Source organism: Zerene cesonia, chromosome 12, assembly GCF_012273895.1.
Source record: "Zerene cesonia ecotype Mississippi chromosome 12, Zerene_cesonia_1.1, whole genome shotgun sequence".
Lineage (NCBI taxonomy): Eukaryota > Metazoa > Arthropoda > Insecta > Lepidoptera > Pieridae > Zerene > Zerene cesonia.
In genome coordinates this window covers 5,489,848-5,509,291 of record NC_052113.1, presented here as the reverse complement: position 1 = coordinate 5,509,291, position 19,444 = coordinate 5,489,848, and the positions used below count along the sequence as shown (strand labels likewise).

The 19,444-nt window shown below is 32.6% G+C and overlaps 4 protein-coding genes across 5 annotated transcripts in view; 2 read left to right on the top strand and 2 right to left on the bottom strand.

Moving 5' to 3' along the window:
* LOC119830812 (ubiquitin conjugation factor E4 A-like) overlaps positions 1–19,444 on the top strand; it is a 30,284-nt gene that overhangs the window by 7,497 nt on the left and 3,343 nt on the right. The window lies entirely within an intron of this gene.
* Positions 178–9,400, bottom strand: LOC119830811 (ubiquitin conjugation factor E4 A-like). Its single transcript, XM_038353958.1, has 16 exons — positions 8,564–9,400; positions 8,041–8,172; positions 7,314–7,477; positions 6,947–7,126; positions 6,628–6,780; positions 6,347–6,515; positions 5,912–6,050; positions 5,247–5,435; positions 4,611–4,781; positions 4,312–4,435; positions 3,632–3,777; positions 2,943–3,092; positions 2,288–2,531; positions 1,762–1,924; positions 1,024–1,228; positions 178–654 (listed from the first exon to the last, which is right to left on the bottom strand). The coding sequence occupies exons 1-16, from the start codon at positions 9,189–9,191 to the stop codon at positions 504–506; spliced, it is 3,108 nt and encodes a 1,035-aa protein (XP_038209886.1). The 5' UTR covers positions 9,192–9,400; the 3' UTR covers positions 178–503.
* On the top strand, positions 10,345–16,671 carry LOC119830809 (protein suppressor of sable-like). 2 transcript variants are annotated; one of them, XM_038353957.1, is made up of 2 exons: positions 10,345–10,496; positions 12,476–16,671. In XM_038353957.1, exon 2 carries the CDS (start codon positions 12,489–12,491, stop codon positions 15,990–15,992), a length of 3,504 nt encoding a protein of 1,167 aa, XP_038209885.1. In that variant the 5' UTR covers positions 10,345–10,496; positions 12,476–12,488; the 3' UTR covers positions 15,993–16,671. The 2 variants fall into 2 exon arrangements, with proteins under 2 accessions (XP_038209885.1, XP_038209884.1); XM_038353956.1 differs by lacking the exon at positions 10,345–10,496 and adding an exon at positions 10,733–11,289.
* Positions 16,814–18,155, bottom strand: LOC119830813 (intraflagellar transport protein 22 homolog). The gene is made up of 4 exons (XM_038353960.1): positions 18,033–18,155; positions 17,567–17,739; positions 17,070–17,272; positions 16,814–16,996 (listed from the first exon to the last, which is right to left on the bottom strand). The coding sequence occupies exons 1-4, from the start codon at positions 18,075–18,077 to the stop codon at positions 16,872–16,874; spliced, it is 546 nt and encodes a 181-aa protein (XP_038209888.1). The 5' UTR covers positions 18,078–18,155; the 3' UTR covers positions 16,814–16,871.

Below are 19,444 nucleotides of genomic sequence, written 5' to 3'. Positions count from 1 at the left end.
CTAATTTTCTTCACAGGAAATATTATATTTCTGTGTTCAGCCCAATTCTGCGTGCAACTGCATATATTAATAATGTGATACACAATGTAAACTGCATATATTAATAATTTTATGGAATAATCAGCGTAAAATATTATCACATTGAATTTATAGCAATCTAAATCTATATAAATAAACCAAAAATAGAGTAAATACTTTTCTTGGACCAAAAATAGTTATAATATTTATAATATAAATTCTCAAAATAAAACAACCAAAGAGAATAATTTTGCAATTAAACTCGACTAAAATAAAAAAACTCATATCTTAGAGATATAAAAAAAAAACGAACCCGAATCTGCAACCATAAACAAACATCTAGAATGTTCCACCTTATCTATAGCACACACATCAAGAAAAGTTTTATACAAAAATCTAACGATTCTGGTATACTTATTGTTACATTAAAAAATGTAGGAAACTAGCTAGCCTAGTTTTACAGTTAAAATTATTTAAGAGACGCTTTAGGAATTACTGTCAGGAATTTGAGCAATTTTCTCTTTCTGTTCGGCAATCCAGGCGTGTATTCTCTCTTTGAGTTCAGTATTCGATTTCACCTGGTCCATGGACAGCGGAGAGCGATTGAAAGGATCGGACTGATCGCTGAGCAGGTGCCTAAAATATATAATAACATAAACATTTATTAAATTTAATTAAACCACAAATTAAATTTACCGACTGGGATATTGATAATTAATAAAAATGATCCAGTGAGGAAGACAGATATTGAAGCACATATCAAAACCAATATATTATGAAGTAAAAAATAATAAATAAATGAAAATTAGGAAAAATTTTGAATATTTAATTTAAAAGTAAAATATGCCTAGTTGAATACTGACGAACACTCATAGGAGGCCTGTGTTCCTACAGTCGGAACATTTAAAAACTAGGTGATTATAAACTCTGTTATTAAATATCAATAAATTATGCGAATAACATATGTAACATATTTATTTTCCAATTCAAAATAATAATGCCTACCTTGCAATGGTAGTCCTGTCCACCGTGGTTCTAGAACTCGGTAGAATAACGGGGTCCAACATGAGGGTACTCATTATAGGATCAAGGAACTCTTCAGGCGCATTAGCAAGAATCTCCTCGTCACGTTGTCTTTGCACTGCGATGGTGCTGACGCGGGTTGCCACTTCTTGTAGAGATGTGATGAGACCACCGCCTCCAATTCGTACTGTAAAAATAAATTTTGTTACACGCTTTCAGATAATTGGGCAAATAAAATTTCCTAATGGTTTATAATTTTTTAAGAGATTGTTGCACAATAATAGTTGTTGTGGCGTATACATAACTCAGTAGTAACTGCATTTTGATTGACATTTACTAAAGAATAAGAAAACGGAATGCTAAAATTTATTATGAAACTAGCTGCACCCGGCAAACGCTGTTCTGCCTTACTCTTATCATTTAGGGGTATGAAAAATAGATGTTGGCCGATTCTCATAGATACCGGATAAGCACAAAAAATTTCATCAAAATCGGTCAAGCCGTTTCGGAGAAGTGTGGCAACGAAAACTGTGACACGAGAATTTTATATATTAGAAGATATAACATTTGCATTAGACACCACTAGCACTCTGTACTCGATTCAATCAAAACCGTGTACTGCCATGCGTGTAACCATTATTCATGTATTCAATTAATTTCCAACTATCCATGTAAACAATAAAATAAACCCTTTGCCGAAAAACCATAAAACGCACATACCCAAAACAGCTTCAGCCAGAGTGAACAGCTGTGGCGAATAAGACCGTCCATCATCAGATACCGCGGCACAGAACCGCTCATTGTTCCCCAACTCCACGTACATGCGGCAAATATCCAGTACTGTGCTTGCTGGATCGAATTCGTACTCCTTCATGTCTTTTACCTGTAAGTGTCACATTAAATTAGCAAAAAAAAAAAAAAACAACAACGCATTCAGCAATTTTTGGTATGAAGGTAGAAGATGGCAGTGCAACGCATTATTATCGAAATCAAATATCATATCAACGTGTAGAATATATTTTATTTGATTTGAGTTTTTTTCTTGTTATGTGTGCATAATGGGAGTCTTCAAGTATAGAGTGTTTCAAGTGGATCCCACCTTCTAGAGACCCACTAGGGTACCTTTCAGGGAAGTGCGCTTCATTTTAAGCCACATCTTATCTTACCATCAGGCGATATCGTGACTAAACGCTTCCCTATCGCCCATAAAAAAACGAGATGGGGAATTCCACTTAACAAAACCCACCTTAAAGTTCTTCTTATTCGGCCCAACCAAGTGCAGCAAGAAATAGTTGAGCATAGACGCGATCCGCTCCACCAGCGTGGGGTGACAGAAGACGTGCGGCGCGTGCGCAGTGAGACGCACGAGCGTGCGGATGGTGTCCCGCCCGAGGATGTTGTCGAACCGCGCCAGCATGCCGATGTGCGACAGGTTCGCCAGGTTCTGTTCGCGCTCTTGCGCCGGCTGGTTGCTCCAGGCGCCGGATTCTCTGTGAATAGTTCAGTTAGTGCATTCTAGTTGTATCATAGTCGATGGGATGAATACATTTTGTATGTTAACGTTCTAAAGTGGTGACTAAGAAAATGGCTTATAATAAACAGTTTTGAATAACTAAAAGTTGCTGTTAATGCTATTAAAAAGTGAAAGAAATTACAGCAAAGGTTTTGATTTTGAATTTAAATATGAGTTGTGTATTGCCTAACACTTTATTATACAAAATAACACCCAATAATTCCACAACTAATTTTCACATAATAATAGAGTACCTACATATATTTTTTAACATTTTTTCTTATTTTGCGTAAGTACTTTTATTTATTTATTTCGAGCACGGATGCATATAAAGTAGTTAAAGTAATGTGTAAAACATGTAATGAAACTTCATACGAATGATACATACTGCGCAGTTTGTAGTGTCCGAATTTGCGCCATATTCCCTAAAGCTTCATCAAGTAAGAAAATGGCGTCATTCATCAAAAGATTAACAAAACGTAGGAATATTGGTGGATGTACTGCTTCCATATTTGCTTCAGCTTCGTTTGCTAAATGTCTGAAAAAGTGTTGTATCATATATGAATTTATAGATATTTAAAACAGAAACGATTTATTATACAAGATCCATATTGGGGAAGGATAAGGATTAAATTCAGAATATTTTATGTATGCATTTCATGTTTCATTAACATGTGATAAAAAGAAAAAAATGGAATTAGATCTTAGGATTTTCCATTAATATTTTAAATGCAACGTAACAAATTAAATTTGATTGCAGGTGACGACACATAAAAATTTAAACAATGTAACACACATACATTCTCTAATAATCCCTGCTAATATTACAACTGTGAAAGTATCTCTGTCTGTATGTCTCTCCTTCACGCTGAAACCAGTAAACCGATTTGGATTTAATTTGGAACAAGATAGTTACGACCCGAGAAAGTGCATAGAATAGTTTTTATCCCAGAAATCCTACGGGTACGGAAACTACCAAGTCAGGTTAACCCCGTGACTATATTTATTTTCATTTGACTTCGAGAGCGAAACCGCGGGCAGAAAGCTAGTATATATTCAATATAAAATTCAACTCACGTAAATGCGTCTCTATGTTCTTGCATACCCCACAGGAACTCCATAACGAGGTACATGGGTCTGCGATAGTTGAACTTCTGCTCGAACTGCACACTCTGACCAGTCATTTCGATTCCGACGAACACATCCAGAAGACATGGCACCAGCTGATTGATAATAAGAATTTAGTTAAGTGGTTGTTTTTGTTTAAACTAAAAATGATTTTGAATGTTTTTGATGAAAAACATGAAATACAAGAATTTAAAATGACTATTACCTTTTATTTATTACAAAAGGAAAAGACTTATTACGTTGAAACATTTATAAATTGACGGATACACAAATTATTAACATTCGAATTGTAAAATAATGAAGTACTGTTTATTTAAGTCAAAATTACACAAGAAATTAGGAAATTAGTGGCGTGAAATTAGTTCTATAAAATATATTAATTTTGCGAAAATTACACGTCAAGTTTTAGAAGGCATGCATTATTATTAGAATTATTACATTAAAATAGAATAATTAGAATATATATAACATTTTATTATCAAAATTGTTCAATGCAAAATAAAGTTTTAATGTTAACGGAGCCACAATATTAGTGATATTGTATATTTCACGACACTTCTACTTTAGCGAAATTAATAATTTGCACATTATTAAAACTATTGACATCATTCAAATATTCAAATTTAAACCTGTAATCGATGGGGATGCTCCTTAAACAGTTGTTCCCTGTAGAAAGAAGCAATGTTGCTGAGTGGTTGTTGCTCATCAGGATGATTCGGCAACATGGCCTCCAAGCATTCAGCTAGACGTGCCCTAATAATTTCAAATATAATTATACTATATTATTACTTGCGGTAATTAGAGAATTTCTATAAGCAAACAGAAATTATTTAAGCTTGAATTAGAAATGTTAGATTATAAATATAATATTACCATACTACATCATCATATGACTTTGTAGAGTTTCAAGATTTTTTTATTTATTAACCTTAAATGTGGGTTGTAGGTTCTGGAAGAGTCTCCCATAAACGCAAGAACTAAGGTAAGCGCTGGCTGCAGTAAGCCAGCCAAGTCTGCCTCTTCGGTGATGGCGCCCACCGTACGGCGAGCCATCGTTATTAGAACAACGATGTTCTCTAAAACGAACTCTGGAATGCATCTGGATGGACGAAAAATATTTTCTAGTTAAATTATATAATGGTGAGAAACTTTTGAGCAAATATTAAACACAAAATATAAATTGCTTATACTTTTTATCCTTAAAAGTTATACATGAAATATCAAGATGTGAACATATAATTTTTAGATTTTTTTGTCATCAATATCACTTAAATGACCGCCTCCTTCGTACAGAGGTAAATGCGTGAGCGTAGAACCGAGGGGTCCTGGGTTCGATTCCCGGTGGGGACAATAAAAAAATGTCTCGGTCTGGCAGGACACAGAAGGCTGATCACCTACTTGTCCATAAAGAAAATTGATCAGTGACCCATACCCCAGTAGGGGACACGAAACTTCACTTTAATATCACTTAAATATGTATAGTAAAGGATGAGTCATGAATTCTTTCCAAAGATTGAGAGAAAATTTATTCAATTGGATGCCTAATAATAAATCATTCTATTACCTTAAAGTATCAGGGGGTGGTGTGGTTATAGGCATGTTAACAGGCAACAAATTTGTAGGAGCATAGCACGTCTGTTCTGTGTTGTCTCGTATCGCAACTTGCACCAGCCAAGTGCACGTGGTTGCTTGCAGACGATGTAAATTTGTCAACATGTCATTTTCTAGCAGAGCACAGCGAAGACTTACAAATCTGCAAAAGAAAAGGCAACAAATGTTATTAAAACATCTCGGCTACCAGCCATGTCAACAAGTTACAGATATTTAATTAAGGATGTGGACTATTTCTATGTTTGTGTTGTTCAATCCACAATTTGGACACTACCGATTCACTATCAATCGGTTTGGTGACATATACATTATAGTTATTCTTATCACATGCCTAAATAATGCAACAGAATATGAAGTTGTTTAAACGACGTGATTCTCTTATTATATTCTACAAAAACGGTTACGGACGGCCCTGGGAGGAAAACTCCGAATTCGAAAATGGAACCAAATGATAATTCCCTATAAAAAAAACACAAGAAGAATCACATTGCAAAATCCTAAAAACAGTTGACTTGAGAATCTTGTCACATTATTACCAACAAAACCCACTAACTACTCCCAAACATTTCAACAACTTCAAACTACAAATAAATTCATATAAAGAAATTGCATACTGACTTTGTCATAAGATGTTGTGTCCGCTGTCTCAAGGGCTCAACAAGATGATGAGCGCTGGCAGCTACATCGGCTAATGCTCTCTGCGCTCTGCCAAGGTCTTGACCGCAGCGATACAATTTCTCAGCGCAAACGCGAACACCTGTATGAAAGAAAAATCGAGTTCCCGATTTTGTGATATAACATCACGCGACAACCTATAGGAGCGGAGCATGAATGTATTGGACATTGAAAAAGTAATGAACTAATAAGTTTTGTGGGTCAGCTAGCAAATAATATAAATATGATGCTCACTTGTACATTTAAATTATGCTTACATTATATTAATCACGATTTTTTTTGATAAATTACTTTTTATGTGTTCTTTAAAAATAATACAAAAACCTCGCATATTTTTTCTAAATTTATAAATGTATCTCAAGATTAATAACATCTTACCTAAGTCAATACATTTCTGGGTCATAAAGAAGCACTCAGTGACAAAATTATAAGTGTCAGCTGTCGGCCGCTTTACAGTTTGCCCATCTTCAGTCTCACGAGCAGGCAGCAGACATGTTTCACTGTGGAGACAATCTAAATGAACTGATTTAGCTGCACAGTCTTCTGCCTGAAAGAAAAGATTTTAATTGACATTAATGAACTGAAATAATTGAATATTTATGACGTAAATTAAGCAATAAGCAATAGTTGATAGCTATTAATCCATATCAAAAACTTACTGGCACTGCCCCATATGTTGGGTCAATTTTCAATGATTTTGGATCATTTGCAGATGTACAAAATGGTTGACAAAGTTGTAATAGCACTGCACCCAAATTTAACATGAATCCATCAGACACACACTGAAGTGAAGCTGCACTGATATCACCAGCCTAGGAAAGATGACAATTTTTAAACACACAATATTCAAGTATATATATATTATAATATAAGTATACTGTGAACCACTTATAAAACTAAAAATCTATTGTGTTATGGAAAAGATATGTATATCATAAAGTGACATATTACATTAAAATTTCAATTTTTATAGTATACCTGAACATTCCAAAGCTTTCCTCTGGCAACATTTGCTTTTAAACATTTACCAATCCATGTCAGTAGACGATTTTTAATCTGTGGCCCTCCTTTAAGTAGTGTTAGAAATACCTTGTGCATATTATTTATAAGATGTGATGATGCATTCCAAACTGATGATTCAATCATTGATATAGAGGACTGAAAAAAAAACACATTTTTTCTCCTATAGGGCAGAAAAGTAAGTTTTGATAGACATAAAAAATAAGCTCACTGAGTATTATCATTCTTTGATCTATGACCAGTCCAATAAGGAGTTTTCTATAGATATAACTTTTGATAAGTCTCTAAGACATTAAGATGTACATTTTATTGATCCATGACTTACTTGGTCCATTGGGTTGTCAAAGTACTCATGGAGGGATGTTGCAGTTCTTGGTAAGACAGATAATGAAAGTAGAGCCCCAATGACGGAATCCTGATAATGTCTTCCAATCATTTCATTTTTAGGTTCACAGGCTTCCATCAATATTGGGGCCAAGTATGGACTACCTGTTCATGAATAATTATTCTTAGAAAATTTTGTATAAAAACAGGTGCAGTTTGTATTTATTATTTTAACCAAAGAACTAAATGGATTTCAAATTGTAAGAGCTACATTAAATAATGTTTTTATGATACAAAAATTAATTAATGTAATTTTTAATGTACTTTTAATATAATGTAAAAATTTTACTATAAAATTAATATGTAATGACGCGGAGCTAATGAAATTTGCATGCCCGTTGTGGCTAATGTGTTGACCGTGTTGTAATATCTGTTAACTTTTGTACACACATTATGCAAATAAAGAATTATTATTATTATTATAAACAAAGTTGGTTAATAAATAAAGAAGGTAGTTTGAATTGAAAAATATAAATTATATATAATTTATATTAGTTATGATTAGTTGCAATACCATACAAATCTAATAACATTTTCATGGCATTATGAATTGTTTAATTGCAAACTGAAATAAATATTACTATTTACTTATTTTTATCATCTTATATGCATGATTATATACTTATTTATACAAGCAACAAAATAACCAAACCTTAAATTATACTTACTGGCAAATATGTGAATAGATGGCAAAATGTAGATGGATAAATTAATTAAATTTGACTTGTTTACATCTGTGTGAATTTTTTTCAGGACTGGTATCATGGTGTCTCTTAGCTGATTTTGTGAATCGGCATCGGCTGAAATTTCAAATAATTCTTTTAACTATAAGTTATATATAACATAAATAAATATAGCTTAAGAAACTAAAAAAAAAACACTTCAATAAAGCATCAACTAAATTGTCTCACTTGCTTTTATATAAAGTATATGTAAGGAAATTATTTAATCCTGATGATCCTAATCAGGTTAATAAAATAAAATTACTGTTTTGTTATATATCTTTGATAGTAGAAAAAGTTTACAGAAATCTGTCCATTAAATATAAAAAAGCATGTTAAAGTTGCATATTATTTAAATATTTTAATAACATTGAAATGGAACCTATAATGTAGTCAAAACAAAACAATGCTACAAATAAACAAATACACAATGTCAAAAATTTTATTTGGTTAATTATTTATACATTACCTTCTGACATGAAAGCCTTCACTAAATCTACAAAAAAGGTGTGACTCTGAGGATCAACATGTTGTAGAAGTTCAATAAGTTGACTAGCAAAGTCTTGGTCTTCAAATAAAGCCGGCTGTTTCAAAGCAGTTACTGCATTTCTAAATATAAGTTCCCTCATCTTCTTTATACCATTTCTAACTGTTATGTCATTTACATAGTCATATGTTTGAAGATTTTGCATAGAACTAAACAGATAAGGAAATACTTGTTTTTGAACAACATGTTCCTTGTAGGCTTTGCATGATTTGGGTATAACATTCTGTTCCACATCTTGCAGCAATAATCGTTCAAAAAGAGCTTGCTCCAAAGCTTCTAGGTCAATTCGAACTCTTGGGTTCATAGCTTGTGCTAATTCTTCCAAATAAACCAGTTGCTTGTCGGATTTTTCATCCACAGCATTGGCGTTAATTGTAAAATGAAAAACATTTTCCACTATGTTGTTGATAGTTTGAATTTTTTCGTCTTCTTTAGCTTCTTTAGTAGGTATTTGTACTGGAACAGAACCTGATGTATATTCCACATCACTGCTACTTTTACCTTCATGAGTTCCTATTAAGCCAGCAAATGGGTTGTTTGGTTCTGACATTATTGTTTTTATTTAACAACAAACTATGAATTAATGCTATATTCACATGATCTGGCAAGTTGTTGTAGATCCTAAGAAGCGGTTTTTAAAAGGATGTTAGACTCATAATTTGCTCGAAAGTTTTAATTTTTAACAATAAGTAAACCAAGAATAGCAGTAAGCACTATGAAAACTGCTGACTGTAATTTCGTTATCAAAAGTGATAAAACAGATTTGACATTGACAATCGGCATCTATTTGATTTATTATTGGGTGGTCAGCAAAATTACTTCATTTCTATTTATTTCTTCTATAAATTTTATATAACATGTACAGTAAAAAATAATTTCAAAACTAAACATTTTCTATATACAAATAACTTATAGCATATTGCAAATAAAAATATGCAGCTTAAATTTTAAATTTAAGACATGTATTATTATTCACAATGTAATTTATGTACAATTATTTTGTTTCTTAATTGATATTTTTCTTTAATTTGTTTTATTCATAATAAATCTATTTCAGTATTTTTGGCTCTATCTATTAAACCCCGCATTTATTATAACTAATATATTGTTAGCTAATAGCTTTTGTTAAATTCTGAATAGTTTAATACATCTTATCATCACAATTAATTGCGTAGTTTTAAAGATTTACGCAAAATAGGGACATAGGGACAGAGGAAGTGACTTTGTTTTATACTATGTAGTGATGATATATGTATAAATATTTCCAAATGGCTAAAATTTATATAAGACTTATGTAAAACTTGTTGAATAAATATTTAGTAATAATATTAAAAAATAAATTTATAGTAATAAAATTAAATTATTTTGATCAAAATTTATGCTATTTTTTTTAATTATTGTCTTTCAACATGGTATCATAGTTTATACTTTATGGTCAATGTGTTTGAGTCAAGAATGTAATTTATAAAATCTAGAATATTAAATGTACCTCATATTTGTAACATAATTTTAGATATAATACATAAATTTTTTAATAAAGTCTTTTGTTTATGTATTCTTTTCCCTAGGTCTATAAAAATACATATATATTATTTATGTCTAAGCATACTAAAATTACTTCCTGCGTTATGTTGGTGTTACTGTCTCATCACTAACGCCATCAACCTGTTTGCGTTCAAAAGTGGAACTAAATATTTACCGATTTAGATTTTGTTCCACTGCAGTCGACGCCCGAACCTGAAATTGAAATCATTATTGCGTTGTCGATTTGTTTCGTCTTTATGCAGCAATGCTATGAAAGAATATCTTTTTTACATGGCGTATAGTAGTCGCACATAGTGAATTGTTCATTAATGTAAGATTGGTAACACTTAATTATAATATTTACTTGTTAGGTCATAACTACAAATGCGTGTCCCCTAAATATGTTAAATATTATATAATACATAGTGCTTCATATAATTTGTTAAATTTAATTCATTAAATATTTCAAATGTGAAAATTCATTTCTACACATTTGAATTTTATAGATATCTTTGCTATAAACATTTTTGCTGATCATGCATACTACAAAATGGCGGACCTCCATTTACCACTTAGTAATGGACATGTAATTTTCGAAACATGCATGCTGCTAGTTTTAGTTTTTCTATATTTCAAATTACTTAACTAAATTGTTGGTTTAATTGGCTTGTGGTGAAGGTTTAATAACTTATCTACTAAATTGTATTTTTCTCAATTTCGTTAATCATCACAATAGCATACAATGCTGTCTCCTTAAATTACCCGGGTTATATTTTTGGTAGTGTGACTGTGTGAGTCACTATACGCCATTTCCTTGTGTTATTACGTGTGTGAGCGTTGCTCGATTCGTGACCTCGTTAAAGGAAGGACAAAGATATCTTGCCGTTCTAGAAGGCTGACGTCATTCATTCGTGGCGAGAGCGTAGCGCATACTCAGACATTGTGAAATGTGAACGGCCACTCATTGCTTGCATATCTACTCGATTATAATAATTTACTTGAAAGTTGTGGCTAAGAACAATTAGTCTACTGTATTCTGCCATACATGTTCAATTAATTTTATAACAATTAAGTGACATTTTTTGGAGATAATTCCCAATGACAATTGATTCGTCGATTATTAGGTATAGTATAAAATGAGAATTCGGAAGTAGTCCTCGCTTGAAAAATAAGGACGTAGTACTATATTCCAAACTTATTTATGGTTTATTTTCAAACACCTATTAAAATTACGTATTATTCATGAAAGATAACGTCAGTCTTCTATGTACGCTGCAACTTATGTATCTGTATGTGTGAGTTATTTTCATCAGTGTGCGTAAGGCCAACGAAAGCAGTCTTTTGTTGTGCATTAAAAGGTTATCCATTTTTAACATGTTCCGGATCTAGTATATATTTATATAGATTAGATCCCAGTATGAGGACTGAGGCATTATAAATATTTGGATAATTAATATCATGCCTAGTTTCCTAGGCACACGTTACATAGGCAACACAATTTGGTCGGGTTATACTCGGTGTCATGGCGTCTACAATATCGCCATTAAAATGTCGCACCCATTAAAATTCACAAAAAAAAATTATCTATTGAACTTTCAATGTTACTCAACTTTTTTTACTTATAGGATAACTCATGTTACGCTTCTAATAGATTCATTATTATTGTAAATGATACCTACGTAGGTATTAATGTAAATAATGATATCTTGCATGATAAAAAATTTCCTACTTTGATGGATCGTGGTAAAATGGCATTATTACTTAAACAATTAATGGTATATCGTCAAATAAAAGTGAATACCTATTTATTTTATAAGATTTGTATCCAATATTGAATTTTGCCAAGTCACGTGAATTGGATAAAAGAGGAAGGATACCTTATAATTTTCAGGATAATGTGAATTTTATTATTGTTTCCTGTACAATTACAAGGTTTTCGATGATGATAACTATTATAACATTTTGACCATTAAATTTTGAGTTCCTTTATGTAGATGTACACGTAACGTAGCCTAGCTTATCTCCCCTCACCTTGTCCCCCTCTCACAGTGTGACCTAAAAATAAAATTAGCAAATGGTAAATATTTTGCTTGAGCTTTAGTTTGAACTTACCTCATGAAAGTATAAAAACATATTCCTGTAACTTTAATATCAATTATAACTAAGTAGATAATAACATTCATTAATCAACATAAACGTTAAATCTCTATTACAAAGAAAAAAATCAACAGTTACACGAATTTTACAATATTGTTATATATATGTATATATATACATTATGTTTTAATATCGTTTATTCTCGAATTTCAGTGATACGTTGAAAATGGCGGAGCCAGCGTCAAATATCGACTTGGAAGATGGAGAAATCGAGAGTGATGGTGAAACTACGGAATCCGCGCCAGCAGAGAAGAGCGAGGGTGTGGCTGACAAAGAAGAAGAAAATCCTCAAGACGAAAATGAAACCCAAAATTATTATTATTCTAAATCAGGTAAAAGGAAAAAATCTAAGTCAAGTAAAAGTGAACAAAAATATAAAGATAAAAGTAAGAAATCGCGTAAGTATACAAATCCATTAGAAGACGATTTTGCTGGAAATATAGAAAAGGCTATTAGGAAAGCTATGAATAAAAATGACGATAGTGATGCTCACGAAGATGAGGTTGAAGAACGTCGAAAACATAAGAAGAGAAAGAAATACGAAGGGAAGGATGGGCCTAGCAAAAAACGAAAGAAACAAGAATATTCTGAGGAGATGGATGAAAATGAAATGATGTGCGTTCGTGGTGCCTCACCGGTGAATAAACAATCGCAAGACATTGTATTTCCAGAAGACGATCGGGATTCTTATGCATCAGATAGCAGTCAAGATTCAAGGGGTCATCAACAACGGTCTCAAAGGCATAGGCCGCCGCAGAGGGATAGAAATAAGAATAAAAATGACAGACGAAGAGGAAATCATAATATGCAAGATTCTGAAGGTGTATGTTTATACTATATGCAAGGAAAATGTCATAAAGGTGATGATTGTATTTATTCACATGATGCACAACCACCTCGAAAGATGGAACTATGTAAATTTTACTTAATGGATTGCTGTGCAAAAAGGGATAAATGTTTGTATATGCATGCTGATTTTCCTTGTAAATATTATCACACTGGTCTTCCGTGTATATATAAAGATGACTGTAAATTTGCACACGGAAAACCCTTAAATGATGGTTTAAAAAATATACTTCTTAAACATATCGAATCAGCTCCTAAAGAGATTTTAGGTGATTTTCCTAGATTAAACCGTGAAGATGCTATGAAAATGATACAAACAACTCAATTAAGATTGAAACAACAATATCCTGAGGATTCTGAAATTCATGAGAAAAATATACCTTCACTTTTCGAGTTAAATATACCTAATCCACAAAATAATTCTGATATTTTATCCAATAACTACAACGATCGACAAAAAATATCGCCGAAAATTCGGCAATCAAGGTGGCAAAACGACAATAATAGTAATCAATGCGCAATTGCTAGTTTATCACCGAATAGTAACACAAATATGTCAAGTGTATTAAGTATTAAAAACTTAACCGGGGTTTTAACACCACGACAGATTTCAGATTTAACGAAATTGGGTATAGAAAATTTGGATCAGCTAGGACAATTAACAGTTTTACAGTTAAATAGCATTGGCATATCTTTAAAACAAATAACGGAAATACAATTAAACACAATGAGTATACAAAAATTAGGTTTAATCAACAATATGGAACAACAGTCACAATTTACAGGAACAAGTGCAGGTGCTAAGGATTTAGATTTACGCGTTCCACCCGCAGTTCCGGTTTCAAACAATATGACTTTGCCGACAGATTTTCCTGGTCAAGATGTCGATATGCGTTTTCAACCCTCGATGACAGCAACAGCGAGTGATGATTCTTTTAAAAATAATTTATTGAAACAAGAACAACAGCCATCCAAGGATATGATTGATATCGATCAATATACAAAAGATGCATTGAAGTTTGCTTCGAAAGATAAAGAAAACATAGATATATCAAATGACACGTTTGATACTGAGAAACCTGTTACTTCCAATGAAATAAAAGATGTAGACCATAGAGTGCTTCCTTTTACTGATGGCGATTCAAGGATACAAAACACAGAGCGACAGCCAGTTCAAGCTGAAGGTGATACAGACATTCGATTTCTCCCGCCAGATCCCTTTTTCAAGAGTCCTGCAAAACGAAATCGCCGGTCCACAACTGATGACGACGAAGAAAATAATTTGTTAATTGATGAAAAGTGGTATTCCAGTGACGAAGAAAAGAGCTCTAAAAAGAAGTCACCGTGTGCATCGCCACAAAAAGGTTTCATGTCTCCTCCAGCCTCAGCTCCAGCACCTCATGTAATAGAACCTTCGACTGTATTAAGCAAACTAGGAGATTTATCTAAAATAGATATAAGCGAAGAAGTTACTAAATTATTAAACACAATGAAGAATAATTTGCAAGAAAGTGCCTCGAGTAATAACGAAAATGTTTATTCAAGTCCTACGCAATCACGAGATCCTAGAACTCGAAAATCCCCAGAAAAAATTGTCGAGACACCAAAAACAACTAAGAAAAAAGCAAATCGGATTTCTATATATGAATGTGTTGATGGAGAGCCTACGGACGGCCGTCGAAGAACGGATGTAGACCTTAGGCAGCCTGACTTCAAACCTACCTTTGGCGATACAGATTTGAGGCAAAGTGGAAGTGGAGATATAGATTTACGTCTTGGTCTACCGTTTAAGCCGTTGCCCAATTACACGCCTGCATCAGAAATAAATGGTTCAATTAATAGCCATCCTCCCATTCCATATAAATTAGTGCCTATAGATATACCTAGACCAGATTATACTGACATTAAAAATAGCACTGCAAAATCGCAAGCTCTCGTAGATCCTAGGTTAAGAAAAGTATTCCGTCTTTCCGTAGATGAATCAAATAGTGATAGCGAAAAACCCACTACTAAGACTACTACAGCTCCAAGTTCTGGACCACGTGTTGATCCTCGAAGGAAACCTAAAGAACCCACAGACAGCACTATTATCGAACAAAAACAAAATTCGTTAGAAATACAAGCAATTTTACAAAATTCTAACTGGTACAAAGAATTAAGTACAACTCAAAAAATATTTGTTAATCAACACTTGGCCCCAGTAACTCAAATGATAAAACAATACCATCAAGATAAGACGCCTGGAAAAAAGTTTGATCACAGTTCAATTCAAAATAATTCCGTACTTTGTAGTATATTTACGAATTTAGGCGTTTCTTTATCTGAAAGTGGTGATTTTTCGTATTTACCAAAACCCAAAGAAGCATTGTTAAAAACACCAATTAATTTCAATCAAAATTCGAATCCATTTGGCAATAATATGACTGGCCCACCAGGAGGAATGGAACCGAACATGAATATGATGAATGTTGCTTCCATGAACATGGGCGGTGGCATGAATAATATGAACGTCGGCCATTTACACGGTTTCAATCAATCAATGCCAGATCCACGCAACGGCCCAGCACCGGGCTTACTAGGGATAGCTCCAAATATTCCACATAACTTCAATAATAATAAATTTGGACCTCCAAATAATTTCGGCAATATGGGATACAACGGGCCTGGAAATGATTTCAATTTTATGGAAGATCAAAATTTCCCGAGATTTCCCAATCGGGGCGGGCATCGAGGTCGCGGCAATGACAGATGGAATCGTGGCGGCTCTAATAGAGGACAAAGAGACAGGAAAAATTTTAATGATCGTGGGAATTGGAAGAAATAAATATTATAAGTTTTCGTATATAATATGTAAATAAATTAGACTCATGAAATAGTTATAGTAGCTTTCCTTCCACATGTTACAAAATGTGATCAAGGTGATACATAATTAAATAGTAGGGACTCCAGACTCCTATAGGTAGTCTTTTTATAATTTATACAATGTCTTATTACTATATTATATGATTAAGAATTTATATTTTATGTACAAGCTGAAATGTAAATAATATTTTGTTATAAGTCGTACGAGTATAAAAGCATAATCAGAGACAAGCAAATTGTATTAATATGAGGTGTTACACAATAGGTTCATTTAAAAGTACTCATTTTACGAGCCAAATGTTTAAAGACTGAGTGCGGGTTTATGATTGAGTTTGTTTTTGTATGTCTGTATTTATATTTTTATTTGATTTAGGTTATGGGATATTAACGGTTAACACATTGTAACATCTACGAGAGGTAATGCGGTAATACCTAGGTATGCAAAAGTGATTGATATCGACAATGTACCTTAGATTGTCTTATATAAATGAAAGCAATAAAAGTAATTAATTTGTATCTAAATAGTCTAGAAGACCATAGTCTAAAATCATTTTAATAAGAGTAAGAATCATATTTAGTTTGTGAATTAAAGCTGTATAATTGAAAGCCCGTTGGACTTTAAATAAATATATTTATATTTATTTTTAATGTATTACTTATGCACCTGACACAATGAATGATTAAATTACAGGTATGGATTATTAAATGATAAGAAATATTCGAATGCTACAAAATAAATGAGTGGATGTTTTTCAGTTCGGATGTTCTTTGCATTGATCCTGAGGTGAGTAAACAACACTAAGTTTTAGGTGTTGAAAAGTAGAGAAACAGGGCCATCAGTTCAATCTTCAATTTTATTCACAGACTGCACAACAGAAACAATAAAATTGGTAAAATCGTTTTTTAAACGATCACTTTTTGTTTTCACATTTGTCGCCACTTGAGACACTCTTGAAAATGTAGGAGCTAAAAGAATAATATTCAAGGTTAGAAAATAGCGAAAACTGGAACAGTAAAAATGTAATAATATTTTACATACATAGATTTAAAATATCAATATCGTCTTGATCATCGAAGCAATTATAAAATACTACACATTGTTTCATTGATAACTTGGGCTGGGAAACAAAGTAGTTATATAAAAGCTCTAGTTCTCTTGAAGCAATATTGGCTGTATTTGATGAACCAACGAGGATTACACCTTTAACTCCAAGACGAAGGGCCGGCCAGCAAGACTCGAATCTGTTTTAGAAAAATATTTTAATAAATAATGCATACAATGAGGTATTGAATAACACTCACTATCAAGGCGATAAAGCAAAACATTTTTATCTTACTTTTGTTTGTCTGATTATCTTGAGATAAAATAAACAAGATAGGTTACAGGTATACATATTATTACTGGTATATCTACCTACTGTTACAATATTTTAATACTTATAAATAAGTATTTAAATGAATCTTTTTTGAATAAATATCTTTTTCGCTAAAATGTAGAATGCAATGGTTTGTTGAAATAACGAGTAAGAAACAAACTTGTGGTCACCGCTGCAATCCCACAGTTCGATGTCAACTTTAATTTGCTTGCCATTTATATTTATATTTGGTACTTCGAATTCCACAATTCTTACGCCCTGCGTCGGTCGTGGTTCAGAGTCTTCATTATTTACTGATTCCGATATTAAATTTGCAATTGTTGATTTGCCACTCTAAAACAAAGGCATGGTTAGAACTTACCTACATAGTACAGTTACAGTTTAAACATTACTATGGTTGAATATATGGTTAAAGTTATATTGAATAACTTAGGTCTTAGAACATATCAAATCTAGTACGCTCAAAATTAATGCAACGAATTCGAAATTTTCTACAAATTAATAATAACGAAAACAAATACAAACGAAAATATTATACTGGATATTTTTTCAGAAAAATATTTTCGTAAAATAACGCTGATGATTCATCAAGTAGATATTTTAAACTAGAGAGAAAACATACATACTTCACATGGTCCAATCATCAAAATTTTCAGCTTCTGAAGCTGCATTTTTTTGCTATCCTGTGCAGAATAATTGTTTCTTAATTCACAAATCGACTGCTGCCCACAAGCATTGCGTTACCATACTTTTGTGACATGGCCTTTTGTTTATTAGAATGATTGCCTAGGTAACTACAATATATTGATACATACAAACGAAACAGTTCTTGGTAATTGGGTGGCATGCCATCTGTGAAAAGGTTTATCCCTATGTGTTTTATTTTACCAGTAGGCACAATGGTCTTTAAACAATTTCCTATCGAAACAAGATCAAGCGATTGCTCCCAATTGGATTTTTTATATTGCAAATACTAATTTGAATAAAAAAATTTAAAAAGTACCGAGATTTGAACTGGGATCGCTGGATTCAGATTACAGAGTGCTAACCATTACACCGTGGGACCACACAAAGTATTTTTGAAATAAATATTGTAGATTATATATCTTATATATATAAAATTCTCGTGTCACAGTTTTCGTTGCCATACTCCTCCGAAACGGCTTGACCGATTCCTCTGAAATTTGGTAAGCATATTGGGTAGGTCTGAGAATCGGCCAACATCTATTTTTTATCCCGATATTCCTACGGGATACGGACTTACGCGGGTGAAACCGCGGGGCGCAGCTAGTACATATATATATTTTTGACATATAAGTGAAATTATTAACTGGTTCCTATAAATTTCAACTGAAAACCACGTCTTTTTGTCCGAAGCGCATGAATCATATTAGAATAAATACATGATGAAAGAGGAAAAACTACCTAGAATCAATGTAGTAACTAGGCATTTTTATCATATTAGGTAACTATTTAGTAGGTAATCTGTGTTATTAACTGTGTGTGTAAATTACAATTTGCATAGATTTCGCAAACAGTTTCAAAAAAAAATTATTGCGATTTGGATGAGGTCGCGATTTATGTGATATCTAAATGAAGTCCGATTCTGGTACAATAACGGTAAGCTATGTATCTTGCGGTTTACCAACAAATCTTATACTTAACGTTTTGCAAAATACAATTGTAAAGATTTGCATGATATTTGTAATCATTATGAGCCGTTATGGTTTCTTACTTTTTGAATCGGTTGTACACGTAGTTAGATGGTGAGGTCAGTGAATCTCATTAATTTTCTAATTTCGTAGATAGGGTTATTGCAATATCTTTTAAATAATCTTACCAACTTACGAAAATGCTGACTTACGCGGTTTCAACCGCGGGTCACAGCTAGCATGTATTATAAAATGAAGTTGAGCTTGACAGCTAAATGGTAGATTGTTCTGATAGGAAATAGCTTAAATATTATATATATATATACTTAGTCTGGCCATAAATACTGTTACACTTAATTATAAAAAAATATTACATTTGAATTTCG

Coding starts and splice junctions, on each gene's coding strand:
- LOC119830811 (XM_038353958.1), bottom strand. CDS start 9,191: ATGTCAGAACCAAACAACCCATTTGCTGGCTTAATAGGAACTCATGAA. Junction 7,478..8,040: donor ATCTATTCACATATTTGCCA/GTAAGTATAATT, acceptor ATTCATGAACAG/GTAGTCCATACTTGGCCCCA. Junction 4,436..4,610: donor ACCTACAACCCACATTTAAG/GTTAATAAATAA, acceptor TGAAATTATTAG/GGCACGTCTAGCTGAATGCT.
- LOC119830809 (XM_038353956.1), top strand. CDS start 11,264: ATGACAATTGATTCGTCGATTATTAG. Junction 11,290..12,475: donor ATTGATTCGTCGATTATTAG/GTATAGTATAAA, acceptor CTCGAATTTCAG/TGATACGTTGAAAATGGCGG.
- LOC119830813 (XM_038353960.1), bottom strand. CDS start 18,077: ATGCAGCTTCAGAAGCTGAAAATTTTGATGATTGGACCATGTGAA. Junction 17,273..17,566: donor GATTGCAGCGGTGACCACAA/GTTTGTTTCTTA, acceptor TTTCTAAAACAG/ATTCGAGTCTTGCTGGCCGG. Junction 16,997..17,069: donor TATTGATATTTTAAATCTAT/GTATGTAAAATA, acceptor TTATTCTTTTAG/CTCCTACATTTTCAAGAGTG.